General features: G+C 50.5%; 3 protein-coding genes across 3 annotated transcripts in view; 2 read left to right on the top strand and 1 right to left on the bottom strand.

Moving 5' to 3' along the window:
- The window catches only part of LOC147119311 (uncharacterized), a 186,106-nt gene that overhangs the window by 21,158 nt on the left and 150,077 nt on the right, over positions 1-14,871 (top strand). Inside the window, exon 3 of the mRNA XM_085984070.1 lies at positions 13,973-14,287. Coding sequence (XP_085840196.1) covers positions 13,973-14,287 — 315 coding nt within the window. The remainder of the gene's footprint in view (positions 1-13,972; positions 14,288-14,871) is intronic.
- On the bottom strand, positions 1,689-5,163 carry LOC147119316 (uncharacterized). Its single transcript, XM_085984940.1, has 2 exons — positions 5,084-5,163; positions 1,689-3,595 (listed from the first exon to the last, which is right to left on the bottom strand). Exon 2 carries the CDS (start codon positions 3,485-3,487, stop codon positions 2,186-2,188), a length of 1,302 nt encoding a protein of 433 aa, XP_085841066.1. The 5' UTR covers positions 3,488-3,595; positions 5,084-5,163; the 3' UTR covers positions 1,689-2,185.
- On the top strand, positions 4,905-9,367 carry LOC147119315 (uncharacterized). Its single transcript, XM_085984962.1, has 2 exons — positions 4,905-4,994; positions 8,910-9,367. The coding sequence occupies exon 2, from the start codon at positions 9,018-9,020 to the stop codon at positions 9,327-9,329; it is 312 nt and encodes a 103-aa protein (XP_085841088.1). The 5' UTR covers positions 4,905-4,994; positions 8,910-9,017; the 3' UTR covers positions 9,330-9,367.

The following is a 14,871-nucleotide window of genomic DNA, read 5'->3' as shown; positions in this document are numbered from 1 at the left end:
ATAAAAATGGACAGAAATGAGGTGCTCAATAGGTTGTCACCACTCAAAGTTAACAAGTCACCCGGTCCAGATGGGATGCATCCTAGATTGCTGAGGGAAACTACGGTGGAGATAGCAGAAGCTCCGACCACAATCTTTCAATCTCCCTCAGATATATGGGAGTGGTGCCAGAGGACTGGAGGATTGCAAATGTTACACCCTGTTTAAAAAAGGGGAGAGATAAACCTGGTAACTACAGGCCAATCAGTCTAATGTCAGTGGTGGGTGAATGACTAGAGACTATTGTCAAGGACAAAATTAATTCTCACTTGGAGAAGCATGGGTTAATAAGGGGCAGCCAGTATGGATTTGTTAAAGGTAAATCGTGTCTGACTAAACTGATTGAGTTCTTTGATGAAGTAACAGAGGGTTGATGAAGGTAGTGCAGCAGATGTTGTATACATGGACTTTCTAAAGGCATTTGATAAAGTACCACACAAGAGACTTACTCGGAAAATAGAAGCACAGGGAATTAAAGGGCTGATGGTAATTTGGGTATATAATTGGCTAAGGGAGAGGAGACAGTGAGCAGTGCTGAGGGATGTTTTTCTGACTGGAGGGAAGTATGCAGTGGGTTCCCCCAGGGGTCGGGATTAGGACCATTGTTTTTCTTGTTATATATAACTGACCTGGACTTGGGTATAGGTGTAAAATTTCAAAGTTTACGGATGATACAAAACTTGGCAACGTAGTAAATAGTGAGCATAGTAGTAGCAGACTTCAGGAGGACAGAGACAGACTGTGAAATGAGCAGACACAAGGCAGATGAAATTAAATGAGGATAAGTGTGAAGTGATGCACTTTCGGAGAAACAACAGGGAGAGGCCGTATAATCTAAATGGAACTATTTTGAGGGGGTGCAAGAGCAGAGGGACCTGGGGGTCCATATTCACAAATCTTTGAAAGTGCCACGGCAAGTTGGTGAGGCAGTTCAGAAAGCGTATGGGATACCTGGCTTTGGAAGTAGGGCCATTGAATACAAAAACAAGGAAGTTACACTAAACCTTTACAAATCACTAGTTAGGAACATAGGACAGGAGGAGGCCATTCAGCCCCTCGAGCCTGTTCCGCCATTCAATGAGATCATGGCTGATCTGTGATCTAACTCCATACACCCGCCTTTGGCCCATATCCCTTAATACCTTTGGGTAACAAAAACCTATCAATCTCAGATTTAAAATTAACAATTGATCTCGCATCAATTGCCGTTTGCGGAAGAGAGTTCCAAACTTCTACCACCCTTTGTGTGTAGAAGTGTTTCCTAATTTCACTCCTGAAAGGTCTGGCTCTAATTTTTAGACTATGTCCCCAGTCCTAGAATCCCCAACCAGCGGAAATAGTTTCTCTCTATCTACCCTATCTGTTCCCCTTAATATCCTGAAAACTTCGATCAGATCACACCTTAACCTTCTAAATTCCAGGGAATACAACCCTAATTTGTGTAATCTCTCCTCGTAACTTAACCCTTGAAGTCCGGGTATCATTCTGGTAAACCTACGCTGCACTCCCTCCAAGGCCAATATATCCTTCCTAAGGTGTGATGCCTAGAACTGCTCACAGTACTCCAGGTGTGGTCTAACCAGGGTTTTGTACAGCTGCAGGGTTTTGGCCTCAGCTGGAGTCTTGTGTACAGTTCTGGGCACCACACTTTAGGAAGGATGTCAAGGCCTTGGAGAGGGTACAGAGGAGGTTGACCAGGATGGTACCAGGGATGAGGGACTTCAGTTATGTGGAGAGATTGGAGAAGCGGGGATTGTTCCCCTTAGAGCAGAGAAGGTTAAGAGGAGACCTAATAGAGGTGTTCAAAATGATGAGGGGTTTTGATCGAGCAAGTAGGGAGAAACTGTTCACTCTGGCAAGTGGGTCGGTAATCAAAGGTCACAGATTTAAAATAGTTGCTAAAAGGACTAGAGGGGAATGAGGAGAATTGTTTTCACACAGAGGGTTGTTAAGATCTGGAACGCACCATCTGAAAGGATGCTGGAATCAGGTTCCACAGGAACTTTCAAACGGTAATTGGACATGTACTTGAAGAGGACTAGTTTGCAGAGTTCTGGGGATAAAGCTGGGGTTTGGGACTAAATTGGACAGCTCTTTCAAAGAGCCGGCACAGACACGATGGGCCAAATCACCTCCTTCTGTGCTGTTAGATGCTTTGATCAGTGTGAACTCGCTGGTGTCCCTTTAGGCTCTTCGAGCTTTTAAAGCTCTTTCCACAGTCAAAACATTTAAAGGGTCTCTCGTCAGTGTGAACAAGCTGGTGTGACAGGAGGGTGGATGAATGAGTGAATCCCTTCCCACACACAGAGCAGGTGAATGGTCTCTCTCCAGTGTGGAGGAGCCGGTGTCTCATCAGATCCCCGGAGCTTTTAAATCTCTTCCCACAGTCAGAACATTTAAAGGGTCTCTCGTCAGTGTGAACAAGCTGGTGTGACAGGAGGTTCGATGATTCAGCGAATCCTTTCCCACACACGGAGCAGGTGAACGGTCTCTCCCCAGTGTGGAGGAGCCAATGTCTCTTCAGCTCCCCGGAGCTTTTAAAGCTCTTCCCACAGTCAGGACAGTGAAATGGTCTCTCATCAGTGTGAACTCGCTGATGTGCCAGCAGGTTGGATGAATCAGCGAATCCTTTCCCACACACGGAGCAGGTGAATGGTCTCTCTCCAGTGTGAACTCGCTGATGTGCCAGCAGGTTGGATGAATCAGCGAATCCTTTCCCACACACGGAGCAGGTGAACGGCATCTCCCCAGTGTGTAGGTGTTGGTGTCTCTTCAGCTCCCGGGAGCTTTTAAAACTCTTCCCACAGTCAGAACATTTAAAGGGTCTCTCGTCAGTGTGAACTCGCTGGTGATGCTTCAGATCCCCGGGGCTTTTAAAGCTCTTCCCACAGTCAGAACACTGAAATGGTCTCTCATCAGTGTGAACAAGCTGGTGTCGCACCAGATCCCTGGCACTTTTAAAGCTCTTCCCACAGTTAGGACACTGAAATGGTCTCTCCCCAGTGTGAACAAGCTGGTGTTGCTTCAGTTCCCCGGGGCTTTTAAAGCTCTTCCCACAGTCAGGACACTGAAATGGTCTCTCCCCAGTGTGAGCTCGCTGGTGTTTCTTCAGTTCCCCAGGGCTTTTAAAGCTCTTCCCACAGTCAGAACACTGAAATGGCCTCTCCCCAGTGTGAACTCTCTGGTGTGTTTGCAGGTGGAATGAACGAACAAATCCCTTTCCACACACGGAGCAGGTGAACGGACTGTCCCTGGTGTGACTGCGCCGTTGAACTTCTATTGCAGACGGGGAACTGAATCCCTTCCCGCCGTCCCCACCTTTACCAGGTTTCTCCCCGGTGTGACGGTGCACGTGTCTCGCCAGGTCAGGCGATCGGCTGAATCCGCGTCCACACACCGAACACGTGTGCGGTTTGTCATCGCTGCGATCGCTGCTTTCTCCTTCCATGTGCAAAGGCCGATGATATTCAGGTCCTGATGAATCGAGTGACTCTGTCAGATCTTGTCGTGATGTTTGGTCTGAGCTTCCCGCCTGTAACTGTTCACTTCTATAACCCTGTAAATTGAGATCAGAAAAGGATCAGAGGCAAACTGTTGTTTAATTTTCCTCTTTCCGAACCCAGGGGCAGTGAAGCTGATTTTAAGGCTCCAGTTGCTGCACAGGTTGGTTGAAAGGATCAGCAGTAATGGCGGCTGTAATACCCACAAGCCCCCGGCGCTGCAGAAAGTGATCTGTTGACTCTGAGTCCCGCGCATGTGCTCATGGCCCCCGCGCTCTCCCTCCTGCTCCACAATCGCCCGTCCCAATCGGTCCGCAACGCGCATGCTCAGCGCACAAAACCCCGCAGTTGGAACACCGGGTGCGCATGCGGAGCCCCAACATCTGGTACATATGCGCGGCTCAGGTGGGGGCGAGTCGGTGTTCCACCTCAGCCGCCAGGGAGGTGCGCATGCGCAGGACTACCCAACATTCTTCCTGTCAGCAATCACTCCCTCATTTCTTTAATAAAAACAGAAAATGCTGGAAATACTCAGCAGGTCAGGCAGCATTTGTGGAGAGAGAAACAGAGTTAACGTTTCAGGTCAATGACCTTTCGTCAGAGCTGCTTGTTCTTTAGTGTCAGCTGTGACTCAATTGGTAGCACTCTTGCCTCTGAGTCAGAAGAGTTGTGGGTTCAAGTCCCACTCCAGAAACTTGAGCATAGAAATCTAGGCTGACACTCCAGTGCAGTGCTGAGGGAGTGCTGCATTGTCGGAGGTGCCGTCTTTCGGATGAGACATTAAACTGAGGCCCTGTCTGCTCTCTCAGGTGGATGTAAAAGATCCCATGACACTATTTCGAGAAAGATAGGCTTGCATTTATACAGTGCTTTCATGACCAGCAGACGTCTTGAAGTGCTTTACAACCAATGAAGTACTTTTGGAGTGTAGTCACTGTTATAATGTGGGAAAGAGCAGGGGAATTATCCCCGGTGTCCTAGTCAATGTGTATCCCTCAATTAACATAACAAAAAGATCGATTATCTGGTCATTATCACATTGCTGTTTGTGGGAGCTTGCTGTGCGATTATTGACTTCCGCGTTTCCTACATTACAACAGTGACTACATTTCATTGACTGTAAAGCGCTTTCGGATGTCCGGTGGTGGTGAAAGGCGCTATAGAAATGCAAATCTTTCTTTCTTCACTGACCTCACAAGCGACCTCTTCTGGCTGTTGGTTGATTGACAGCCGAGAGTCCGCGCATGCGTTCGCGGGACGGCGGTTTGGGCTGAGTCCGGCACAGCCACCCCTCCCGGTCACCAAGGGTAATAACCGCGCATGCCCAGAGGAGACTAACCCCCTCCCCCACTCGGAGCTGCGCCTGCGCATTCGGAACCTGTCGGACGGATTGGCGCGGGGCATTCCGGGGAAAGGCCTTGGTGTCGGTTCCAGAGTCGCGATCAGTGACGCGTAGTGAGTTTTCTCCGCTCCGATTGGGTAGCGAATCGCGCGGGGTGGGGGGGAGGGGTGGATCGGGAGAGAATAAAGTGAAATAGAAAAACCTGAGAGTCCGCGAACCGAGTGGCATCATGTTGGACGGAGTACGTAATCTCCTCAGGGACACGTGACCCGGACCCGCGGCCTGATTGACGGGAGCTTCCAATAGGGAGCGAGTGGGGCGGGGCTGGAGGAGCGAGACGGCGGCGGGTCCTCCAACCAATCGGGGAGCCCGAGGGGCGGGACTAGCGCCGGCTGATTGTCTGATCCGCAAAGCAGCGAGTTTCTCCAGTCCCTTGTTCAGGGCCCGGGGCCAGGGGAGGCTGTGGGCCTTTATTCCCCTTATTGGACACAAGGCTCTTTGTCTCACAACACACTGCCTCAGGTTTTAATAGAGACTTTTTAAATTAATCAATGAAAGCAGATAAACCCCGTGCTTCTGTGGAACAAACTTTCTAATATTTTATAGAATGGTTACAGCACAGAAGGAGGCCATTCGGCCCGTCGAGCCATGCCAGCTCTCTGCAAGATCACTTCAGCGAGTCCCACTCCCTGCCCTTTCCCCGTAACCCTGCACATTTCTTTACTTCAGGTACTTATCCAATTCCCTTTTGAAAGCCATGATTGAATCTGCCTCCACCACCCTTTCAGGCAGTGCATTCCAGATCCTAACCACTCGCTGCGTAAAAAAGTTTTTCCTCATGTCGCCTTTGGTTCTTATGCCAATCTCCTTAAATCTGTGTCCTCTGGTTCTTGACCCTTCCGCCAATGGGAACAGTTTCTCTCTACTCTGTCTAGACCCCTCATGATTTTGAACACCTCCATCAAATCTCCTCTCAACCTTCTCTGCTCTAAGGAGAACCACCCCAGCTTCTCCAGTCTATCCACGTAACTGAAGTCCCTCATCCCTTATTACTGGAACCATTCTTGTCAATCTTTTCTGCACCATCTCTAAGGCCTTCACAGCCTTCATAAAGTGTGGTGCCCAGAATTGGACACAATACTCCAGCAGAGGCCGAACCAGTGTTTTATAAAGGTTCATCATAACTTCCTTGCTTTTGGACTCTATGCCTCTATTTATAAAGCCCAGGATCCCGTATGCTTTTTTAACCGCTTTCTCAACCTGCCCTGCCACCTTCAACGATTTGTGCACACATACCCCCAGGTCTCTCTGTTCATGCACCCACTTTAGAATTGTACCCTTTAGTTTATATTACCTCGCCTCGTTCTTCCTACCAAAATGTACCACTTCACACTTTTCTGCGTTAAATTTTATCTGCCACGTGTCCGCCCATTCCACCAGCCTGTCTATGTCTTCCTGAAGTCGATCACTATCCTCCTCACTGTTCACTATACTTCCAAGTTTTGTGTCATCTGCAAATTTTGAAATTGTGTCCTGTACACCCAAGTCTAAGTCATTAATATATATCAAGTAAAGCAGTGGTCCTAGTACCGACCCCTGGGGAATACCACTGTGTACCTTCCTCCAGTCCGAAACACAACCATTCACCACTATTCTCTGTTTTCTGTCACTTAGCCAATTTCGTATCCATGCTGCCACTGTCCCTTTTATTCCATGGGCTTCAACTTTGCTGGCAAGCCTATTATGTGGCACTTTGTCAAACGCCTTTTGGAAATCCATGTACACCACATTAAGCGCATTGCCCTCATCAATGGATGAGGGTAGTGCAGTGGATGTGGTATACATGGATTTCAGTAAGGCTTTCGATAAAGTCCCGCATAGGAGACTGGTCAAGAAGGTAAGAGCCCATGGGATCCAGGGTGCCTTGGCACATTGGATCCAAAACTGGCTTAGTGGCAGAAGGCAGAGGGTGATGGTCGAAGGTTGCTTTTGTGACTGGAAGCCTGTGTCCAGTGGGGTACCGCAGGGATCGGTGCTGGGTCCCTTGCTGTTTGTGGTCTACATTAATGATTTGGATGTGAATGTAAAAGGTATGACCAGTAAGTTTGCAAATGACACGAAAATTGGTGGGGTGGTAAATAGCGAGGAGGGTAGCCTCAGTCTGCAGGACGATATAGATGGGTTGGTCAGATGAGCGGAACAGTGGCAAATGGAATTTAACCCTGAAAAGTGTGAGGTGATGCATTTTGGGAGGACTAATAAGGCAAGGGACTACACAATGAATGGTAAGACCCTAGGAAAGACAAAGGATCAGAGGGACCTTGGTGTGCATGTACATAGATCCCTGAAGGTAGCAGAACAGGTGGATAAGGTGGTTAAAAAGGCATATGGGATACTTGCCTTCATTAGCCGAGGCATAGAATATAAGAGCAGGGAGGTTATGATGGAGCTGTACAAAACGCTGGTTAGGCCACAGCTGGAATACTGTGTGCAGTTCTGGTCGCCACACTATAGGAAGGATGTGATTGCTTTGGAGAGGGTGCAGAGGAGGTTCACCAGGATGTTACCTGGGCTGGAGCGTTTCAGCTATGAAGAGAGACTGGACAGGCTGGGGTTGTTTTCCTTGGAGCAGAGAAGGCTGAGGGGGGACCTGATTGAGGTGTACAAAATTATGAGGGGCATAGATAGGGTAGATAGAAAGGAACTTTTTCCCTTAGTAGAGGGGTCAATAACAAGGGGGCATAGATTCAAGGTAAGGGGCAGGAGGTTTAGAGGGGATTTGAGGAAGAACTTTTTCACCCAGAGGGTGGTTGGAATCTGGAACTCACTGCCTGAAAGGGTGGTAGAGGCAGGAACCCTCACAACATTCAAGAAGCATTTGGATGAGCACTTGAAATGCCATGGCATACAAGGCTATGGACCAAATGCTGGAAAATGGGATTAGATCAGACAGGGCTTGATGGCCGGCGCGGACGCGATGGGCCAAAGGGCCTCTTTCTGTGCTATATAACTCTATGACTCTATCCCTCACTGTTACCTCATCAAAAAACTCAATCAGAATCAGAGCGGTTTCTGGGGCGCGGGGAATTGTGGGTGCTGCGGCCGCCATTAGTCAGAGGCTGTCGGGAAGAGTTTTATTGCAGGCTGACGGAAGTCGGTTCCTGGCCGCCCGTGTAGGTCTTTTTGTTGCTTCACTTTGAGCTGGAGTGGAGATGGAGGAGAAGCTGCTGGGTTTAACACCCAGTACTTTTGAGCCCAGGAGGACCCAACAATTTCCAATGTGAGACTGTCAAGGGAGGTGGATTCTGGGGGAGATTAGATTGCTAAGCAGACACTGTTCGCACAGTGTAAAAGAGTATTGTTTCAGGAACAATTATTTCTGTAAAGGCTTTTAATCCATTTTACATACAGATTTAAAAAATTAATTCTTGGGATATGGGCATCGCTAGCAAGGCCAGCATATATTGCCAATCCCCAGTGTCCCATTGAGAAGGTGATGGTGGGCCTTCTTCTTGAACCGCTGCAGTCCGTGTGGTGAAGATACTCCCACAATGCCAGGTGTTACCAGATTTTGACTCAGCAACGAACGGTGATATTTGTCCAAGTCAGGATGGTGAGTGACTTCGAGGGGAACTTGGTGGTGATTGTGTTCCCATGTACCTGCTTCCCTTGTCCTTCTACGAGCTGGAGGTTGCGGTTTTGGGAGTTTTTGTCAAAGTTGTTGTCGAGCTGCAGATGTATAAAGTCTCTCTCCTTTGACCCCTCCCACTCCCACCTCTCTCTCTCTCTCCTCCCATAGAGGCCAGAGTCGTGTGTAGGCCCAGACCAGGTGGCAGGTTCCCTTCCCTGAAGAACATCAGTGAACCAGTTGGGATTTTACGACAATCTGGCAGCTTTCATAGTCACTTTTTTCTGGTGCCGACCCCACAAATGACCAGATTCATTGAGCTCAATTTCACAACCTGCCTTTGTGTTTTTGTGTGTTCTCTCTCACGCTCCCTTTTTCCTGTTTTAAATTCATTTTACAGGGCATTAGAAGGGGAGGATTTGAAGACGGGAAACTCAAACAAAACATCACATCAAGATCTGACAGAGTCACTTGATTCATTGGGACCTAAATATCATCAGATTTGAGCATGGAAGCAAAAAGCACCGTTCACAGCGGGGAGAAACTGTACACGTGTTCTCAATGTGGACGAGGCTTCAGTCGATCATCTGGCCTGTCGAGACACAAGCGCAGTCACACTGGGGAGAAACCGTGTAAATGTGGAGACTGTGGGAAAGGATTCAGTTACCCGTTTGAGCTGGAAATTCATCGACGCAGTCACACCGGGGAGACACTGTTCACCTGCCCCGAGTGTGGGAAGGGATGCACTCATTCCTCTGCCCTGCTGAAACACCGGCAAGTTCACACTGACAAGAGACCTTTGATGCGCTATCGATTCTAATAAAAGGCTGCGTAGAGTTCAGAACAACAGGCTTTTATTAACTACTGAATGCAACTACAAACAGATCAGGACTATGCCTCTAGTGGACGACCGAATGGCAGAGAGCTGCCGTACAGCCGTCCTTATACCAGGTAGCCAAGGGCGGAGTCAGCTGAGGCATAGTCAGGTATAACAGTGAAACAAGAGTGAACGACAACAACAACAACAACAATAGTGAACGACAGTGGTTTACCACATTCACCCCTCGTTTAAAATTAAGTCCGGCGGGGTGAAGTGTATCAAAAGTTCGAGTAGGTGAGTCTGTCGGGCGGCCTCGTTTGCCGTCGAGATCTTCGTGGCGACGGTTGAGATGGTACAGCTTCCAACGACGCGTCTTGAACGGGATCGAGCACCGGCGTATCGTCCCCTTTGGTGTTGGGTGGGCGAGTGGACTCCGGCGGATCCTGGGGTCGCGGCATGCCGTCTACTGGGGTGGAATGGACAGGGGTGAGAATTGGGTCTACTGAATTTTGGGCCGTGTCGAAGGGGGTCGTGGTGGAGGGCAATGGTGACGGGTCAGTGGACCCCGAGGGTGCCAGATCTCTAATGGAGACTGTATCCTCCCGCCCGTCCGAGTATGCCACGTAGGCGTACTGGGGGTTGGCATGGAGGAGGTGAACCTTCTCTACCAGGGGAGCCGTTTTGTGGGACCTTACATGCTTCCTCAGCAGGACGGGCCCTGGGGACGTCAGCCAGTGTGGTAGTGAGGTACCGGATGTGGACCTCCGGGGAAAAACGAACATTCGCTCATGGTGGGTGGCGTTGGTGGCAGTACACAGCAGTGACCGGATGGAGTGGAGCGCATCAGATAGGACATCCTGCCAACGGGAGGTCAGAAGGCCCCTAGATTTTAAGGCTAGGAGGGCCGCCTTCCAGACCGTCGCGTTCTCTCTTTCAACCTGTCCGTTCCCCCGGGGGTTGTAGCTGGTGGTCCGGCTTGAGGCAATACCTCTCATGAGCAGGTACTGACGGAGTTCGTCGCTCATGAAGGACGAGCCCCGGCCGCTATGAATATAGCTGGGAAAACCGAACAAAGCAAAGAGGTTGTGCAGGCATTTAATGACCGTAGCGGTGGTCATGTCCGGGCAGGGGATGGCGAAAGGGAAACGGGAGTACTCATCAACTATGTTGAGGAAGTACACATTATGGTCAGAGGAGGGGAGGGGCCCTTTAAAGTCGACACTCAGGCGCTCAAAGGGGCGGGTGGCCTTGATCAGGTTTGCTCTGTCAGGCATATAGAAGCGCGGCTTGCACTCTGCACAGACTGGGCAGCTCCTGGTCATGGTCCTGACCTCCTCGATGGAGTAAGGCAGGTTGCGGGCCTTGATGAAGTGGAAGAACCTGGTGACCCCCGGGTGGCAGAGGTCATTGTGGAGGCCCCGTAGTCTACCGATCTGCGCGTTGGCGCATGTGCCTCGTGATAGAGCATCTGAGGGTTCGTTGAGTTTCCCGGGCCGGTACAAGATGTCGTAATTGTAGGTGGAAAGTTCAATTCTCCACCTCAAAATCTTGTCATTTTTGATTTTGCCCCTCTGCTTATTATTAAACATGAAAGCGACTGAACGCTGGTCAGTAAGCAGGGTAAATCGTTTTCCAGCCAGGTAGTGCCGCCAGTGGCGCACCGCCTCCACAATGGCCTGGGCCTCCTTTTCCACAGAGGAGTGTCTGAGTTCGGAGCCCTGGAGGGTTCGTGAAAAGAAGGCCACGGGTCTTCCCGCCTGGTTAAGGGTAGCGGCCAGGGCAAAGTCGGATGCATTGCTCTCCACCTGGAAGGGGATGGACTCATCCACCGAGTGCATGGTGGCCTTGGCAATGTCATCCTTTATACGGTGAAAGGCTGAGCGGGCCTCCGCCGTCAGGGGAAAGGAAGTGGACTTGATAAGTGGACGGGCTTTGTCCGCATAATGAGGGACCCACTGGGCGTAATAGGAAAAGAAGCCCAGGCACCTTTTGAGGGCCTTGAGACAGTGGGGCAGGGGAAGTTCCATCAGGGGGCGCATCCGGTCAGGGTCAGGACCGATGACTCCGTGCTCCACCACGCAGCCAAGGATAGCTAGGCGGGTTGTGCGGAATATGCACTTTTCCTTGTTGTACGTGAGGTTTAGGAGTTGGGCCGTGCGAAGGAACTTATCAAGGTTGGCGTCATGGTCCTGCAGGTCATGGCCGCAGATGGTCACGTTGTCCAGGTAGGGAAACGTGGCCTGTAACGCATTCTCGTCGACCATCCGGTCCATCTCCCTCTGGAAGACGGAGACACCGTTGGTGACGCCGAAAGGAACCCTGAGGAAGTGAAAAAGACGGCCGTTTGCCTCGAAAGCTGTGTACTGGCGGTCCTCAGGGCGGATAGGGATTTGGTGGTATGCTGCCTTGAGGTCAATGGTCGAGAAAACGCGATATTGCGCTATCTTATTAACCATGTCGGCTATGCGGGGGAGAGGGTATGCGTCCAACTGGGTGTACTTGTTGATTGTCTGGCTGTAGTCGATGACCAGGCGCTGCTTGTTGCCGGTCTTAACGACTACCACCTGAGCTCGCCAGGGGCTGGTACTACCCTCAATAATCCCCTCCTTCAGGAGCCGCGTCACCTCAGATCTTATAAAGGATCTGTCCCCGGTGCTGTATCGCCTGCTCTTTGTGGCGATAGGCTTGCAGTCGCGGGTGAGGTTAGCGAACAGGGGGGGGGGTGATTTTGAGGGTGGAGAGACTACAGGTGGGGCGCGGTGGGCAATTTAAAAACTGCTGGTTGCAGACAGTGAGTGGGGGAAAAGGTCCACCGTATGTCAAGGTGACACTCTTAAAGTGACAATGAAAGTCCAACCCCAGCAGAACGGCAGCACAGAGATGTGGCAGGACGAAGAGCTTTACATTTTTATAAACGGAGCCCCTCACCGAAAGGGTCACTACGCAGTAGCCGCCGACGTCTGCTGAGTGAGATTTTGAGGCCATGGAGATCCAATGGCGCGCTGGCAGGACCGAGAGGGAATAATGCCGTACCGTATCAGGGTGTATGAAGCTCTCCGTGCTCCCGGAATCAAAAAGGCAAGTTGTGGCGCGGCCATTTACCTGGATGTCCATCGTGGACCTGGCTAGCTGATGGGGTCTGGATTGATCCAGCGTAATGGAGGCTGCTGTGGAGTCGGGAGCGTCGCTGTAAAACCCCGGTGAAGCGGTGGGTGAGTCGGGGGCCCGTTGGCAAAATGGCGGCGTCGGAGAAGAAGGACAAAATGGCGGCGCCCATGACGATCCCGATCCCCACGAGGCTGGAGGAAGGCAAGATGGCCGCTCCCACGAATCGCAAGTGGCGCTGCTGAAGGTAGGGGTCTTCTGACTTCTGCAGACGCCAGCGTAGTGTCCCTTCTTACCGCAGGCAGAGCAGACAGCGTTTTTCGCCGGGCAGCGCGCCCTGGGGTGTTTGGTTTGGCCACAGAAATAACATTTCTGGCTCGGGCGGGACATCGCTGCAGCAGTTGGGGCCGGGGCCCGGGGCGGCGCCACGTCCCAAGATGGCAGCGGCCGCGACATCCACGAGGCGGCCGCGCGGTCCGGGGAGTAGGCCTCCATGTTCCGATGGGCTACGTCCAATGAAAGGGTGAGTGAAATCGCCTTCTTCAGGTCGAGCTCGCTACTTTCCAGCAGTCGCTGCCGTGTGTGAGTGGACCTGAGGCCCGCAACGAGGGTGTCCCAGATGAGCTCCTCCGTATGTTCCGTGGCTGATACTTGCTTGCGTTTGCAGGCTCGGCCGAGTTCCTTCAGCGCCCGTATGTATGCTTCTGTGGGTTCCCCGGGCTGTTGTTTGCGGGACCCCAGGAGATGTCTTGCGTAAACATAGTTGACCGGGCGTGCATATTGTTCCTTTAAAATGTCGATAGCCCCCTGGTAGCTCGTAGCATCCCGGATAAGGGCAAAAGCTCGGTGGTTTACTTTTGAATTCAGCACCCTGAGCTTGTCGGCATCGGTGGCGACGGTCTCGCCGGATGCAGCCAGAAAAGACTCAAAACAGTTCAACCAGTGTGAGAACTTAGCAGGCGAGTCCGGTTCTTGCGGGTCGAGTTCCGGGCACTTGATCTTAAGTATCTGCAGCATCGTTAATTTTTTTTTTGTCAGTAGTTAATAAAATTGATGCGCTATCGATTCTAATAAAAGGCTGAGTAGAGTTCAGAACAACAGGCTTTTATTAACTACTGAATGCAACTACAAACAGATCAGGACTATGCCTCTAGTGGACGACCGAATGGCAGAGAGCTGCCGTACAGCCGTCCTTATACCAGGTAGCCAAGGGCGGAGTCAGCTGAGGCATAGTCAGGTATAACAGTGAAACAACAGTGAATGACAACAACAACAACAACAACAACAATAGTGAACACAGTGAACGACAGTGGTTTACCACATTCATTCCTCTGCCCTGCTGAAACACCGGCGAGTTGACACTGACAAGAGACCTTTTAAATGCCCGGACTGTGCGAAGTGCTATAAAAGTTCCAGGGAACTGACGTGTCATCAACGTGTTCACCTGACGAGAGACCATTCAGGTGCTCTCACTGTGGGACTGGGTTCAGGCGATCATCTGACCTCACTGTACACCAGCACACCCACACTGGGGAGAGGCCGTTCACCTGCTCCGTGTGTGGGAAGGGATTCACTCAGTCATCCCAGCTTACTAAACACCAGCTTGTTCACACTGATGAGAGACCTTTTAAATGTTCTGACTGCGAGAAGTGCTTTAAAAGCAAAAAGGATCTGCTGACACACCAGCAAGTTCACACTGGGGAGAGGCCGTTCACCTGCTCCTTGTGTGGGAAAAGATTCGCCCATTCATCCCAACTACTGAAACACCAGCATGTTCACACTGGGGAGAGGCTGTTCACTTGCTCTGTGTGTGGGAAGAGATTCACTGATTCATCCAACCTGCTGAGACACCAGCGAGTTCACATGTGACTGCCGAGGTTGGATTCTGCTGTTATTGCTGCTGTTAATCACATCCAGGACTGAACCGTGTTCATTCTGACAGTTGGGGTTTGTTTCTGCTGATGTTAATAACCCCTATAACTGCGCTGGAATTTAATATTCTGGATAATATTCTGGAGACGTTAAACTGAGGCCCCGTCTGCACTCTCAGGTGGATGTAAAATATCCCATGGCACTATTTCGAAGAAGAGCAGGGGAGTTATCCTCGGTGTCCTGGCCAATATTTATCCTTCAATCAACATAACAAAAAAAATAAGATTACCTGGTCATTATCATGTTGCTGTTTGTGGGAGCTTGTTATATGCAAATTGGCTGCCACATTACAACAGTGACTCCACTTCAAAAGTACTTCATTGCCTGTAAGTGCTTTGGGATGTCCTGAGGTCGTGAAAGGCGCTATAGAAATGCAAGTCTTTATTTTATAAATGTCAAATAATCAGCTTTGTTTAAAACACATTGTTGTAGATTTTCTTCTTTCCCACCTGAGTGTTTAGCATCACCTGGCTGGAGCTCAGAAAGGACAATCTGGGGGAGGATC

This window comes from Somniosus microcephalus, chromosome 4 (assembly GCF_052327205.1).
Source record: "Somniosus microcephalus isolate GS21.2 chromosome 4, FLI_Smic_1.0, whole genome shotgun sequence".
NCBI classification, from domain to species: domain Eukaryota; kingdom Metazoa; phylum Chordata; class Chondrichthyes; order Squaliformes; family Somniosidae; genus Somniosus; species Somniosus microcephalus.
The sequence above is the reverse complement of the archived record's forward strand: the minus strand, read 5'-3'. Positions and strand labels throughout refer to the sequence as shown.